This window comes from Artemia sp. Qi Xiang Cuo, chromosome 6 (genome assembly GCF_049724085.1).
Source record: "Artemia sp. Qi Xiang Cuo chromosome 6, ASM4972408v1, whole genome shotgun sequence".
NCBI lineage: Eukaryota > Metazoa > Arthropoda > Branchiopoda > Anostraca > Artemiidae > Artemia > Artemia sp. Qi Xiang Cuo.
The window spans coordinates 8,627,321-8,644,006 of NC_142799.1; the positions used below are offsets into that span (position 1 = coordinate 8,627,321).

General features: G+C 34.3%; 1 protein-coding gene across 1 annotated transcript in view; it reads left to right on the forward strand.

Moving 5' to 3' along the window:
• Nop60B (dyskerin pseudouridine synthase 1 Nop60B) overlaps positions 1-15,286 on the forward strand; it is a 47,539-nt gene extending 32,253 nt beyond the window's left edge. Inside the window, exons 10-12 of the mRNA XM_089090034.1 lie at positions 8,889-9,059; positions 11,707-11,949; positions 15,177-15,286. Of these exons, the coding sequence (XP_088946160.1) occupies positions 8,889-9,059; positions 11,707-11,949; positions 15,177-15,230 (468 nt within the window). The 3' untranslated portion in view covers positions 15,231-15,286. The remainder of the gene's footprint in view (positions 1-8,888; positions 9,060-11,706; positions 11,950-15,176) is intronic.
• The last annotated feature ends 1,400 nt before the right edge of the window (positions 15,287-16,686 follow it).

Here is a 16,686-nt window from a genome sequence, read left to right on the forward strand (position 1 = left end):
TCCCACTTTAAGCTGGGTACATTTTTCTAGGGCTACGTTATTATCTTAAATCCCGATCTGAAACTCATTTTCCCACTTTAAGCTGGGTAAATTTGTCTAGGACTACGTTATTATCTTAAATCTTGATTTGAAACTCGTTTTATGTATTATAAGTTTTTTTATTTGTTTATATTTTCATATATATATATATATATATATATATATATATATATATATATATATATATATATATATATATATATATAATTTCTCAGTTCAATTATGTGAATGAGCTCATGTGATTTTTTCTAGTGAAGAATATTAATAAGAAAAATCATTTTTAGATGCACAATCCCATGTCGTTGACCGGCAGTAACCACAGATATAATATGCCTCTTCTTGGGGCGTTTGTAGCCAAAATGTTCAGGGAGGAGGAGGAGGTCATTTTTGCGTCTTTTTTTTTACCAATAATTAGCATAATTTCCGTTTCGAATCCGAAGCTTGAGAGTACAGTTCAGCACAAAGAATCGTATAGCCTAAAGAAGAATAGCCCCTTAGTTCATTTTCTCGTACGAATCATGTATACAACTAGTTGGTGATCTAGTGAAGAAAGGAGTACTATATGAGGAAAAAAGCAATAATATGATTTATATACAGACAGAACTCAGAAGTGGAAATTGACAATTTCAATGAAAATACACGGATTAAACATAGAATGAAGAAAATGCAACTACAAAACTTTATTTAAAAGGTCAAACGTCTGGGCTCAACAGTCTCAAAGTACACCATGACGACGTAATCGAAACGGATATCGTCCATCGTTGTACATAAACATGTCATGAACGGTTTAAGTTTGTTGAAGCTTCTCTTCGCTATGGCCTAAAGTTGGTGATGATGCTCTCACAATTCATTGGTAAACTGAACAGAGTCGGGGATATTGATTTGACCATAAATTTCCCGAAAAAGGTCCTCGAATGACTTTTCCCTAAAAGGCCGTTGAAGATGGGGTGATAAATGACTTTATAGCTTTCCACCTCGACATGAGTTCGAAAGCAGCGACTTGCATGAGTTCACAACAACAACTAACATGAGTTCCGCGGGGTCTAGGTTGACCCCGAAACGACTTCGTGACTTCGAAAAGGCTTTCATAGCTGTCGTCTATTTTACCCAGTAGAATTCGGTACGCTGGATCCAGAAAAAAGGAGTTATCATGGATTGCGTTGTCCAAGCCATTCACTAGGGCTTTGAGGACGCCGTAGAGCTTCTTGGCATAGAACAATTTCCAGTCATCCAGCGGGTCGGCTCAAGAATCAGAAATTGCCCATGAATCACGAGCAGGAAGATGCCTTGAAAATTGTTAAAGTTGGAACTTCTCTTTGGCTATTGAACCAACTTTTCAACTGCTGCTTTTGCTGCCTGGATTTTCCTCTATTTAGTCAATCTCGGGAGAGAGTATATAAGATGTCCCGTGTTGCCCTGAGTTCTATGTTTGCAATCACAAGATAAAGCTGTTCAGTCTGAAGCTTCTCTGTAAGAACCTTCGTCTTGAAAATGACTTGACCTGTGAAAATAGAAACAGAATAAAATAAAAGCAGGTAATGTGGTGATGCAGAAACTGCTTTTTTTTCTTTTATTGTCTTGTCTTCATTCTGTTCTGTTTGCTCTTTGAGAACATCAACAATGATGACAAAGGGTCCAACTGTGTGGCAATTGTGGATCCATCCGTAAAATTACTTCACGAGTCGGTAAAACCATTGCCATTACCGACCGAGATTGAGATTTCGGTATATGTTGATATCAATATTTTCATGTTCTTTGTTTAACTGAATGAAAAATTGTGGTTCCATCCGTAAAATTACTTCACGAGTCGGTAAAACCGCTGCATTTACCGACTGGGGTATGTCGATATCAATATTTTTATGTTTTTATTTAATCGAATGGAAAATTGTGGCATCGTCCGTAAAATCACGGCATGAGTCGGTAAAATCACTGCGTTTTACGACCACGATCGAGATTTCGGTAGACGCCATGTTAGTATTTTTGAGGTATTTTTTTAACCAAATAAAAAAGCGCCTCGATTTTACTAACTCATTTTTTTACCCAGTGGCCAAAAACATTGGGGGGGGGGGTCCCATACGTGACGCCTATGGTCTCTTCTAGTATGTCTCTCCATGATGCTACAGGATAATGTGACTTGTCATTTTAAATTAAGAGAGAACTTCAAGGGAAGATGTTTTAAAATCATATCCAAAAATGATCTGTTTTATGTATTTCAAACAAATGGTGCAAAACAAATAAAATAAAAATCGAAATATTTCTACAGTTGATTCTAAAACTGGGATAACATCGATATAGTAGGCGTGAGGCACTTTTTAATACCATGGGTCGCAGCTGTAACTGCATCCTTGTAACAGGTGAACCGCAGCGTATAGTATTTAGATTCTTCAAACCGTATTTTCTAAGAAAATGTCTAGTGAAAACAATTTTCAAAGAATGCTGATTCAGAAAAACTAGGTAATGTTTAGGTTTAACGGAATAGTAATATTCAGGTATTAAAACAAATTTTTAAGAACTTCAAAAAAAAGAGCCTGGAACTCTTCGAATCAACCATTTGTGGTAACGAACTGTAAGTAAGGAGTGTCCTGGCTCAATAGTAACCGAAACTACCAAAAATGGAATTTTGATACCAATAATTATATCAAAAGAATTAGATTCTTATGCTGATTTCAAATATACAAGTTTCATTAAATTGTGTCTTATCCATCAAAGGTTACGAGCCTGGACAAAATTTGCCTGATTTTCAAAAAAAGGGTAAAGACCCCATAAAATTCATAGAATCTGAATGGATATCACACCGTCAGATTCGGCGTATCAGAGAACCCTACTGTAGAGGTTTCATGCTCCTATTTGTAAAAATGCGGAATTTTGTATTTTTTGCCAAAACAAAGATCACGGGTGCGTATTTCTGTTTTTTCTTTCTTTTTAGGGGTGATCATATCGACCTAATCGGCTTAGATCATCGGAAGAGGGCTCATTCTAAAGGAAATTAGCTCAAAGTATAGAGCAACATTAAAACATAAAACAAACAAAAATTATTACATATATGTTAGGGGTTCCCCCTCCTCAACAATTCGCTCTTTGTGCTAAAGTTTAAATTTTGTCCCAATTCTATAAAAACGACTCCTGAAATACAACGATTGTTTAATTAGAATAATATGTAACTTTTTAAAAGTACCGAAAGATTGTAGCGCGAAGGGCGAGGCGTCGAGAAGGGGGAAACCCCCCTCATATACGTAATAATTCTTGTTCGTTTTAAGTTTTAATGTTGCTCCTTACTTTGAGCTGAAAAAACTTGTTTTTTATTTAATCTCTCATAAAATTGAAATAAAAAGAAAACCATTGAAATCACCATTGTCTAGAATCCTAAACTGGAGCCTTGCAGCTCCTCGCCTTGTGAAACAAGGAAAATCATATTTTTCTACAGGTAGCGCTGATCTTTTTGTTTCCGTATTTCTTGGGGGTGATTCCGTCGAACCAGTGGTTGTAAAATATTGATAAAGGACTCATTTGAAAGGAAACCACAATATCTTGTGCTCTTTTTAAACATCAAAATATTGTGCCATAGTATAATGCAATGTTGTTTCTCAAAACATCAATTTTTGCCCAAAGAAGGCCGAAGAGGGAGGGACAATTTAAGATAGTCAAGCACTTTGTCATAGTCTAAAAATCAAAGATTAAAACTTACAGTCCACTAACTTGAACAACAAGGATAGACACGTTTTTGTATGGGTAGCACTAAGGTTTCCCCTTTTTCCGTTCTTTCTCAAGGTTGATTGTATCAGGTGTAGATCGTAGAGTGTTGTTAGATGGCTCATTTGAATAGAAATATTAACATTCGATTTTCTCTTCAGTAAAAAAAAAGTGGTAACGCCACAGCATAAGTCCGACATTTTGCGCCACAAAACGTCACTCTCTTCCATTTGCATTAAACTGTTGCTTCCACCAATAAATTGATCCCTATAATGAATAAACTCAAAATTCTTAAGCTTGGTTAAAATCGAACCCTATTTGCGAAATGTTTCAATGCTGTGGAGTTAGATTTTGGCTTTAAATAGTGCAACATTAGCCTCGGATAGTAGCGGATCTCCGTATAGGGATAGAACGGGGCCTCAATTGATGACAAAGAAAATGTGAAAGAGAGATAGATAGATCACTGTGAGGATGTGTTAATCAGCAATAAAGCTGTAGGAAAAGAAAGAAATGTTTTCGGATACTTTGGAAGTTAGAAATAAATTGCTGAAGATTACGAATAAGATTTTGAAAAAGGACGAATACCTGGTGATTTTCGAAACTTTAATTAAACTCCTTTACGAAAAAGTAGTAAGCAGTAAAATGTAGTAAAAAGTAGTAAGTAGTAAAGCAGTAAAATGTAATAATTATAGAGGCATTAGATTGGTTTGTGTAGGAAGCAAATTCCTTGCCATGAGGATACGTATTATACTAAGAGATTATGTAGATAATGTACTAAGAGAAGAACTGTGGTTTAGGAATGGGAGAGGACGCCACGACAAAATTTTTACTCTTAGATAAGTAATTGAGTAGTGTCTGAATTATCAGAACTCTTTTGTCCTCAGTTTTATTGATTGCTAGCTTATCCGTCGTGCTTTGCTACGATCTCAAAAGAAAGGAAATCTAAGGTAAAATCCTGTGTGGAAAATTCCTTCCCCTAGGAAAATCCCCCCTTAATAATTCCCTTTCGTTTGGGAACCGAGTCCTAAAATTTAGCAAGCTCAGTTTTAATATGGAAGGTTTCCCTCCCCCTGTGGAATTCCTCCCTGGAAAAATTTTCCCATGTGTAAAGTAACGATAGCGTTTTTCATTTTAAAAGTATTAGAAAAATTACGTTGGATAACAAATTAACGAAGCTTTTGAATACCAAATTCAGAGAATTTAATATTTTAAGTAGTATGTGAAATGAATCCATATTCAACTAACCTGTTAATTGAATACCTACAAAATGCGAATAATGTGACCAGAGAATACCTACAAATTGTGAATGATGTGACCAGAAGGAACTGTCAAGTATTTCTTTTGAGGGGTCTGTAATTTCAGTCAGCGCGAAAAGTATCAAGAGGACCTTAGAGGGGGTGGGGGTATGTATACCTAATGCCCTCTTAAGAGTGTGCTCAATAACCTCTTAGAGTTTCTTGGTGATCGGATGAACAGTGTAGTAATGCACAAAAGAGAGACAGACATACATTTGATTTTGTCTATGTAGATAAACTGGCATTTGATTCAGCCGGTAGAAAACCTTTAATGAAGGTCCTATCTTTGTATGGTATACCAGGTAAGTACTTTAATGTGATTAGTGATGTGTACCAGAATAACCATGCTGCAGTAAGGTAGGAAGTGAGGTTAGTAGCTGAAATTTGCGTGGAATCAGCAGTTGAGCAGGGTTGCTCTTTATCCTCGTTTGTACTGTTTATTCAGATAGACTTTATCCTGCGAAACACAACAAAGGGAGGGCATTGAATCAAAAAGGAAGATCAAACCCTCCTGGACTTAGATATGCAGATGCTATCCTAGATGAATATATTAGCGAAATGACGAATTTTTGTTTGAAATTTTAAGTGTTTAGGAGGCAAGATTAGGTTTGAAAATTATTATTATTGGTACGGAGACTAAGTTACGAAGCTTACAATTGGAATAAATGAAGGTAAAGAGGTAATGTTAGGTTACAACACAATCAATCAAGTGGATAGCTTCACTTACTCTTGTTGTTTTATTAGTAAAGATTAAATAAAAAAAACGAGTTTTTTTAACTGAAAGTAAAGAACGACATTAAAACTTAAAACGAACAGAAATTATTCCGTATATGAAAGAGGCTGTCCCCTTCTCAACACCTCGCTATTTACGCTAAAGTTTTTTTTGTTTAAAAAAAAAATAATAGTTGTGAGAAAGTTAAACTTTAGCGTAAAGAGCGAGGCACTGAGGAGGGACAGCCTTTTTCATATACGGAATAATTTCTGTTCGTTTTAAGTTTTAACATCGTTTCTTACTTTCAGTTAAAAAAAAACTTCTTTTTTTTATTTAATTTTTGAACGTTTTTGAATTAATGCAGGTTTTGATCTTGGCTTACCATACATGAATAATTAAAACAAAATTTGCCTATTAATGTTACTTTTATTTCGTTAAATGGCTTTTTCGAAACTTGTTTAATTTTATTTACAAACGTTTTTATTATTAATAAATATACATAAATTACGAATTAAATTATGTACCGAACTTCTATATTCATAGATTTTTAATACGTATATTAGGGAGTTCGCTCCCTAGTTAATACCTTGATCTTTAAGCTAAAATTTGAAGTTTGTTCCGATTCTTTAAAAATGACCGCTTAATCACAAAGGCCGTTAATTAGAATAAATAACTCTTATGAAAGTACTAAAAAATCTTTGGCTTAAAGAGTGAGGTATTGACTAGGGGGTGAACCCAATCATATATGTAATATTTTTTGTTCGTTTTAAGTTTTGATGTTGCTGCTGTTGCAGTTGAAAATCTCGTTTTTTTTATTTAATTTCTGATCTTCTTTTAAATAATGCTGGGAAATCCGGCGTCCCCTTCATAGCAATGTCCCTTGCTCTCCTTTTAGGGGGTCTTTTCCCCTTTTTTCGAAAATCAGCCAAATTTTCTCAGGCACGTAACTCTTGATGGGTAGGATTAAACTTGATGAAACTTATATATTTGAAATCAGCATTAAAATCTGATTCTTTTGATGTATCTATTGGTATCAAAATACCGTTTTCTAGAGTTTCGGTTACCATTGAGCCGGGTCGCTCCTTACTTACAGTTCGTTACCATGAACTGTTTGATGATGTATGCAGTGGAGCCGTAAAATTTTGAAGAAAGGCCTAGGTTTTTTTACACAGTTGAAAAAGAGTTTGGATGAATAGGAAGATAAGTGCGAACCAAAATTAAAATATTGGTAGGTACAGTAATGATGGTGGTCAAGTATAATTTTGAAGTGTGGGCGCTTTTAAAGGCATAGGAAGATTTGTTAAACGGTTTGTAAAGTTTTTTTTTTAATGATAGATACATAAGATTTATTCATAATGAAATACATATACAATAATAAACTACACTAACCTCCCCCCTTCCCCCCAATTCTGCTTGGCGTGTAAAGTAGGGGAGAGACATTACATTGTATAATGAATTATGAAATGAGATTTTCTTGCAGCTAAATTGGTAGTCGTCCCTGTGCCTCTCCGCAATATGGCTTTCTGGAGACTGCTAGGAAGTCGTTTCTCATAAATTACAATTGGAATTGTAATTTATGTCAAAAAGTCACTTACAGAGAAATAAAAAGAACAGATAGGTAGATAAATTCTAATAATAAAAAAAAAACAATCAACAAATACACGACCCTTGTCCCCACAATGGCCTGTACAGGAGGGGAAGATACACGCGCTATTTAAACAGTAACTCGTAGACAATAAAAGAGATAGGGGGAGAGAGAAAGTGAGAGCGGAAGGGATTTCAACTATTTATAAGAATTTATTCTGATTACTAAACCGGCTCCAATGGAGTCAAGCAACAAGCTGTACGAAAAATGCAGTTTGATCCCACCATGTGGGGCTACTATTAAAGGAAGGTTGAAATGGCAGTGACACGTATTACGGATGAAGGATGACAGATTGCCAAAGATTGTGCTTTTCGGCAATTCACCTGAGGCCAAACGAACAGCATATTGTTCGTGAATAGAATGGGAAGAGGCTCTGAAGGATGGACTTAAAGGAAATCATAACTTAATGGGCAGGGTGAAGAGTGAAGCACTGGTTAGATTAAGATAGAGGAGGAGCGTGATCAGGTGGCATGGTGCTGCTATGAGTTGTTTGTAGTAGTAGTAGTATTGTAATCAACAAGGCTGTAAATCACTCGATATGAATCGTGGTAGAAATTAGAAATAAGTCGTAAAAAGAATATGTATTCTTTTTCGATTTAAGATATAGTGCAATTTTAATGATAATAAATTTTAATCATTTAACACTAAATGATTATCCCTGATTTATTATCCCTGATTGAAAGAAATTATCCCTGATTGATAATAAGTTGCAATTTGTCTACACGTCCTAAGTGGCGTTGGGCATGTTGAAGGAGGAAAAGACCCTTGGATCATGCAGATTAAAATCTTTAAATGAATATGTTTTCAACTACACCTGACACGTCAAACTCTTCTACTAAGATGAACCTATGAAGCTTCTGTTTCTGCATAGTTCTGTTTCTGCATCCTTTTCTCATGGGGTTGCATGGATCATAGATCACAACCCTCGGAGGTACATTTCTGGACCCTTTTATTGATCAATATACGATTTTTGAATGTATGACCGCTCTGATTATATTAGCTTGTACGACTCCACGTTGGGCTACGATTGACCGGTTGATTGATCTCCATGTGGTTTGCAGAAAAAAAATTCAGGGCAGTTGAAAATTCCTTTCCCTATGCAGGAAGGAATTGTATGATAATGTAAGTAATGATAAATTAAACAGAACGAACAAAACAAAACCTGTACAGAATAAGGAAAACGCTGGAAAAAGTGAGTTTCAAAATTAGAAAAGAAATTATTGGCGTTTGATTTATTGCGCGTAGCTTGCATGTGTGAAAAACTTATTTTTCCTTCAAAGCTACGTTTTTCATAACTCTGGCCTTGGGACTCTTCTTCAAACATTCCAAATATGTGGACCAAACAATTCCTCGTCCAGTTTTCCACCATCATCTGTTACCATTGATGAGGCCTGGGGGGGGGGGGGTAATAATTCATTGTTATAGGAATTAATTCCGCTGTATTTCGTAATTCAATTTTGTATGATATATTTTGTGTGCTTTGAATTTGATAGTTTGTTCTTTACAGGCAACAATCAAGAAAATGTTGGTTAAGGAGGGTAAATTAGACAAATTTGGTAAACCAAATGAAAACACTCCAAAAGATTGGGCTACTTCCTACGTAGACTACAGTGCTACTGTTAAAACAGAAGAGGCTGTAGTAAAAACAGAGGTTGGAGCCGAAGAAACTCTAAGAAAGGTAAATTCTATTCAATTATAAAAAAAAAACTCATTCGCTTTAATAGGCGTATATGTCTATTTATATAAAAAAAAAATTCATAGGTGAGATGCTGCTTAAAAAAAATGAAACCTTCTAGAGGTCGATTTTACCTAGTCATAAAACAAGAAAAATCTTAAAAAAAAAAATGCTGCTTAAAAAAAATGAAGCCTTCTAGAGATCGATTTTACCTAGTCATAAAACAAGAAAAAGAAAAATCATTTCGAGTTTTGATTATGTTGTAAATAATCAAGAATTTGTTTGGCATTTGTGCCAAATTTTATTAAGAGAATGTAAAACGGAATCCGTCGAATTGTCTTTCTAAAGAAGTTGGTACTTTCTAATGAAGTTGCAAAAAAGTAGTTTTAGTGTTTGTCTTTGGTATTGTTATTATATCCACGGAATTTCCTTATATGTTATAATTTGTTATATCTTTATGTTATATTTTTTTATAATTATATTTTTATGTTATATTTTTTTTATTTTTAATAAGATATAATTATGGCGTTAAGAGTGATTTGTCTCATAAGTTCGAATTTAAGTTCGTTCGAATTAAAGAATAAGTTCGAAACTAAGAGGCATTGTTCTCATGCCTCCATTTTTTGGGTGTTAAAACTTTAGTGACTAAGGCCTGAAACGACTAGGCTAAAAGGCTATAAATAGCCTTTAATCAGGTTAAAATCCGAAAAAATGAATATGGAAACCTGCCACTCTGTTGTGCAGCTATTGGTGAAGATTAATAGCATCATTAACTTGTGGATGGTGTTAATGGTTGTGTGGTGCTCAACCCCACAATAGTTGCACAACCATCCAATGGTGGATGGTTGTACAACTATTGGTGAAGATTAATAGCATCACTAACTTGTGGATGGTGTTAATGGTTGTGTGGTGCACAACCACACAATAGTTGCACAACCATCCAATGGTGGATGGTTGTACAACTATTGGTGAAGATTAATAGCATCACTAACTTGTGGATGGTGTTAATGGTTGTGTGGTGCACAACCACACAATAGTTGCACAACCATCCAATTGTGGATGGTTGTGCAACTATTGGTGAAGATTAATAGCATCTTTAACTTTTGGATGGGGTTATCAAACATTTTTATTTTTTATTTCTTTTTTTTTTAAGGAGATGTTAGCTGTAAAAAGATAGAGGTTGTACTGAAATGGGAAAGTCAATTTCTGTCTGCTTGTTTTCCTTGTGTTATATCTATGGATTCAATATCGCACTCTAAAAATTTGATAAGTAGTTGTTCCAACTGCAATGGGGTGTTAAAATGAAATGCCTTTGCGTGGTGCTCCGAAAATGCTTAATCATAAAAATTGTGCTTTTCTAAAAAGTTATTAGTTGTAATAGAGCACAAGATGTCCTCAAAGGAAAAAGTTAATTTTGTGCTTCCCTTTCTTCGTTGTGCGATCACTCAGATATTTCTCTTGCTTTTCTCTAGCCTTTCTGGACTTAGTTTCACAAGTGACACATCTTATTATTCGTTACAGTTAAAGCAATTGCATATACGGCTTTTGAGGCGAGAACTGTTAGAATAAAAGCTGATACTTCCATTGAAATTAAAGACTATCAATTTTTGGGTTGTCGATATTCATACTTTGTTTTAAAAATCTGGCATAAACAATAAGTAATTTTAAAGGGCGGGGGGGACACATAAGGTGTTTTATTGCAATAATAAGATTTCATGTTCACGACTAAAAAGATGGATTTTTGAATTAAAATCAATTTGGTGGAAGTGATGAAAAACTTGAGAGCCATTGCTATTCAGAGTAAAGCCAAGATAGATAGTCTCTGTGAGAGGCAAAGCTGGTATAACTTTTTTCGGAATTGTATAAAAATTGTTCATTTCACTTGTTGATAAATAGTCTTATCATCCATTCTAGGATAGAAGTAAGGTAGATAGGCATAGAGTAAAATTCAAATAGTATATCAGGTCTGTGAGCTATTGAAAGGCAATTGGAGACCCCAAATAAAGGGTTTTCAAAGATTTATGACTAACCAAAGATTAGTAAAACTTGAAGTGACGATAAAAGTAGAAATTCTGGAAGGACTGAACGTAGAGATAAAACAATAAAAAATATGAAATAAAAAATTACTTTATTTAAATTTATCTTGAGCTTGGTGCTTTAATGGGTTAACGAATGGACTGAACGTAGATATAAAACAATAAAAAAAAATGAAATAAAAAATTACTTTATTAAAATTATCTTGAGATTGATGCTTTAATGGGTTAACCCCTTGTTTTAGGTTAGCATAGGTGTTTCACTCAGGAGTAAAATTCGTTTGTCACGGTAATTTTTTTGAAATTTTAGTTGCTTTGTCGAGCCATTTATTGAGTTGAGGGAACCTAACTTTTATCGGGATAAATAGGCAACTTTTCTGGTGTACTTCATTTAAAACAACAGCATCCGTCTTAAAAGAGATATTCTTGTGCGAACGTAATGGCAATAAAAACTGCTCATTGTTGCAATTCACGAATATCGTGTCGCTTTTTTTCCTTTTTTTTGCTACCCTAAGGTCAAGTTTCTTTTTGCTATCCCATGGCTGCAGTGAACTGTTCTGGGATTTTTCTTTTTTTGCCAAATTCAGAAGATAATCTTTTCTTGATATATTTTGCAGAGAAAAGTTGAGGAAATCACCACATCACCTGGTGTCCCAATTAAAGAGGAGCCAAGTGAGGATGAAGAAGAACGCCGAAGGAGAAAGAAGGAGAAGAAAAAGAAGAGAGAGAGTGAAGCTCAAGAGCAGCAGCAAGCAGAAGGAACAGTAGAAACACCTGTTAAGGAGAAAAAGAAGAAGAAAGACAAGCATAGAGATTCTGAAGCTCCTGTTGACGTTGAAATGGAAGCAGCTACACCGGAAGTAAGCTCCTAGGTTTATTTGTATACTTGCTATAGTTTACAGTACTATTTCTTAGTTCACTACATTTGTTGTGGGTATTTTTTTTTTTTGACACTTCAAAATGTTTTCAAAAGCTGAAAATTCCTGTTCCAAGTTCAGTTTCCTTTTCTCAGAGTCAAAACTAATGTTGGCCACAGTAGGCATTGCCACAGACTGCTTGACTTGTTGTATTAGGGAGTAATCTTTATTGATGTGGAACTCGATTGTTCGATGGTTTGGAAAACAAGGAGAGCTGTTCGCTTGCTTATATTTTTTTGAAGCTTCTACGACAAAACTTATTTTTAAAAATAAATTAATAAATTATTTTTAAAAATAAATAAATTAATGTGGAACTCGATTGTTCGATGGTTTGGAAAACAAGGAGAGCTGTTCGCTTGCTTATATTTTTTGAAGCTTCTACGACAAAATTTATTTTTAAAAATAAATTAATAAATTATTTTTAAAAATAAATAAATTAATGTGGAACTCGATTGTTCGATGGTTTGGAAAACAAGGAGAGCTGTTCGCTTGCTTATATTTTTTGAAGCTTCTACGACAAAACTTATTTTTAAAAATAAATTAATAAATTATTTTTAAAAATAAATAAATTAATGTGGAACTCGATTGTTCGATGGTTTGGAAAACAAGGAGAGCTGTTCGCTTGCTTATATTTTTTGAAGCTTCTACGACAAAACTTATTTTTAAAAATAAATTAATAAATTATTTTTAAAAATAAATAAATTAATGTGGAACTCGATTGTTCGATGGTTTGGAAAACAAGGAGAGCTGTTCGCTTGCTTATATTTTTTGGCTCTCCGTTTCTATAAATTCGATATAGATTTAAATACTTTTAAGTTGCTGGGACGGCCCTTCGCCGCATGGAATATTGTTCAACAGATATTATAAAGAGAAAAGAAAATTAGCTTTTTCGACTGTTTTTTTTTTGGTGGTGGTGGGGGGGGGGGTCGACAAACAACAAAAATGAGCGAATTGTATAGAAGTATAGAAAAATTAGAGTATTATAAAAGTAACACTATAGGGTTACGCATCTTCTTAAGGAAATGCATAAATTAAAAAAAGTAGTACCACTGGATTTTTTGTCTTGTGCTGGATCCAAATATCTCTGACCATGCACCCTGCCCCATCCCCCTGGTGGTCCCATCCTTTGGATATGTATAAAACTAGAAAAAAAACACTAAAGCGATGAAATTCTTATCTTATAATATGGAGCATATTTCTATTAACCTGATTATCATGTTTTCTTTCATTGTTGTCCACGTTTTTAGATCATTTAAAATAGTATTTTCTATCCAATATTCAATCAATCACTCGGGCTGAACTTGATATCTTCGAGACTGCCCAGGAGCTACCAGTTATACAAAGCATCAAAACATGGAAAAACAGCAAAAGAATGAACATTAGGGGTATGTATAGGTCCATCGGGGGGGGGCGAGAAGGAGGTACATTGTCAGGATACCAACTATTATGTTGAAAAGGAACATAAAATATAGAATTTAATGGTACACCTTTAATTTATTTAGAAGTTTCCTTCGGAAGAGTCGTAACTCTACAGTATTACTAATATAAGATTTTAAAAAAATTTGGATATTTGGGGGGGAGCATGTATATTTCAAAAGTTTATGTATTATTTAAATGCTTTTTTTCTTATATTTTCTATTAAAATTAAGTCGAAATAACAACTTCGTTTCCTAGCTCGCATTGGAATCCTTCCTACGGAACAGAGGTTTCGGATTCTTATTCTACGATATATGGGGTTTGAATCCTTGATAAAATGGACATCAATCTATTAGTATGATATATAAGGAAGAAAAGAGTTAGTTGTAAACTCTCCCTTCCATTTATTTTTTAGCTTTTTTTCAACCTCGTTTTTAACGTGACATGCAGCCTGAGCAGCGATTGGAATTGTTACTCATTAAACCTAAGTGTACTGATATGAAGTGAGCAAATAAAAACAAGCCCGTTGTGTAATTTGGTTAACCATACCAGCAAATAACCATGTAATTTTCTTACCAGCCATTATTATATATTTGTAGCTTTTTTTTCGTTTGAAACACCTTAAAGGGTTAGAAGTCATAGTTTAAAGCATGAATCTCCATTTTTCGGGTTTCACCGTAACGGATCTGACGGATAAATCCATTTTTGTGTTTTTACAGTTGGAAAATATATCCGATTGCTTGGATTCCTTCTACATTTTTAAAGAGGATTCTCAGGCTACTTCTTTCAACTACAGTATATGTCATTTACCTTGAGTCAGGTGTGACAGGATTACACGCAATTGAAAGGAGGGGGGTATATACTTGAAACTTTAAGCTGAGAAATGAAGTTATTTTTACCGTGGGATGTATTTTATCGCAGATTCCTTCTACTCTTCTAAAGGATCCTCTGTTTACTTCTTCAAACTACAAGTATATGCTACTCATTTTGTGGTGTTTAAAACACATGGATAGGAGATGGCACCCCAATGCTATTTTGTTTCTCCCCCCCCCCCCCCTCTCGAAAACACATTGTTGCGGGTCTAGATCAAGATAAGTTATTACAGGGGAAGTTCGCGCGGTTGCAGTAAAAGTAAAGTACTAAATCTTCCAAAAACTCGGTGATGTTCACGTTTAGATTGTACAAGAATTCCCGAAATATTCATTATTAGCTCTTTTTTTAAATATATCTAGCAATAAAGTTATAAGAATAGCTCTTATGTCACTGGGTGGATTTGAATGAGAATCAAAATGTCAAAGTTCTGTCTCTGTGACAGTAAATGCAAATCCAATTCTTTCCAGTTTTATTTTTGAGTTACACGTCTATTTGAACACGTTTTCTGTGGGTTTGATCTCAGCTTTGTAATAGAGAACCCAAGGTTCAAACTCAACCCAGCTGTAGCAACACACTGCAAGATCGACGCAAGGACCTCGAGAAGCAATGGTAATCGAGAAGCATCGTTAATCCGATACATTACAATAACACTTCAAATTTTGATAGAATTTTAATAGAATTAATAGAATTATATAATTATAAAGAATATTAATAGAATTTTTGAAAACCATGCAAAATAATGGCTGAGACCAATTATTACAGCTTCACTTTCCATTGTTTTTCGCGACTGGCACTTATCCCAGCCAAGACACGTCTTGTCGCGAAACTTTTTTTTTGTCTCCATATTGCACTGACAGATGATGCTTCCTTTTCTTTTTCAGGGCGAAACCAAGAAGAAGAAGAAAAAAAAGAAAGAAAAGCAAGATGATGAATGAAGGCCTTACAGATTTTTGTTACCTGAAGGATATTAGAAATATATCCTCGGCTTTTATTTTGGTTTTTTCTAAAAACTAAAGTTTATGGTTAAATCCATCCATTTCAGCAATTTTAAGAGCCTCATTTACATGCGAATAGATAAAATTAGAAGCATAAAGCATTTAATACTGAGCAACTAACATAATGGGCAGTTAAGAGCCCCATATATGATTAATTGAAAAAAACTTTCCGAAAAATATTATTTTCAAATAAAAGTAAAGGCGATTTTAAAATTAAGCTCAGCAGATACAGATACATGCTAGAATACAACACAAAAACGCCCAGAAATTACTATTAAAGAATAAATGAAACCCAACGCGAACAGAAATTAAATGAACAGTCATAGCAAAAACATACAACAAGTAATAATGTAAATGAATAAATAAATCTTAAAGTGAGTAATGCTTGGACTCAATATGAAAATCAAGCTTAAAAAACAATCAATGCAAACAAACATACAATATATATTAATGTAAATTAATAAATAAATCTTAAAACGAGTGAAACTTAAATTGAATATGCAAATCAAGCTTGAAATAAACAAGAATCACCACAAGCAAGAGTTTGGGTATGACCTCCTTCTCTCACTTAAAAAGTCTAAAACCTACTGCGTCATTGGCGCTTAACTGAAAACGAATTATGAGACAAATATTTTCTTTTCAAGTTCTTAAAGCATTGAAAATAAAAATACAATTACAGTGAAATAAATTCTTGAACTGATCGATCTTTCATCAATTAATATCATTATTCATCAAATGTTCAATTTGATGTTGTTTATACTTTCCAAGACTGTTCAAGACGCATATAGTTTTTAATAAAGCGCCAATGACACAGTAGGTTTTAGACTTACAGTGAGAGAAGGAAGTCATACCCAAACTCTTGTTTGTGGTGATTTTTGTTCGTTTCAAGCTTGATTTGCATGTTCAATTTAAGTTTCACTCGTTTTAACATTTATTTATTAATTTACATTAATATATATTGTATGTTTTTAACTTACAACGCCTGTCCCTGGGCCCTGGGGGGTTGTGTAGACCCTGGATTTTTAATTTCTGATGGTTGAACTATTTTTAACAAAATGGTCACCAGAAATTTTATCGGATGGGTTTATCCATCCAATACACCCAAAGGCGTGGAGGGCAGGAGGGGCTAGTTACCCTCCTATCTTTTTTCACTCTGTGAAAATGAACTACAACTTTTAATTTCCATTCAAATGAACCCTTTCTGAAGCTTATACGAGCATACCTTCCATAAGAACCATATATGCCCCCAGAGCAATACTTACAACATCGGCCCTGGGGGGAGGGGGGGTTGTGACAGGAGTTTTCTTATCTGACCTTTGATCTATTTTTAACGAAATGTCCATATGTAAAAGAGTTTTCGTTATATGATATTTGAACTATTTTTAACAAAATGGCT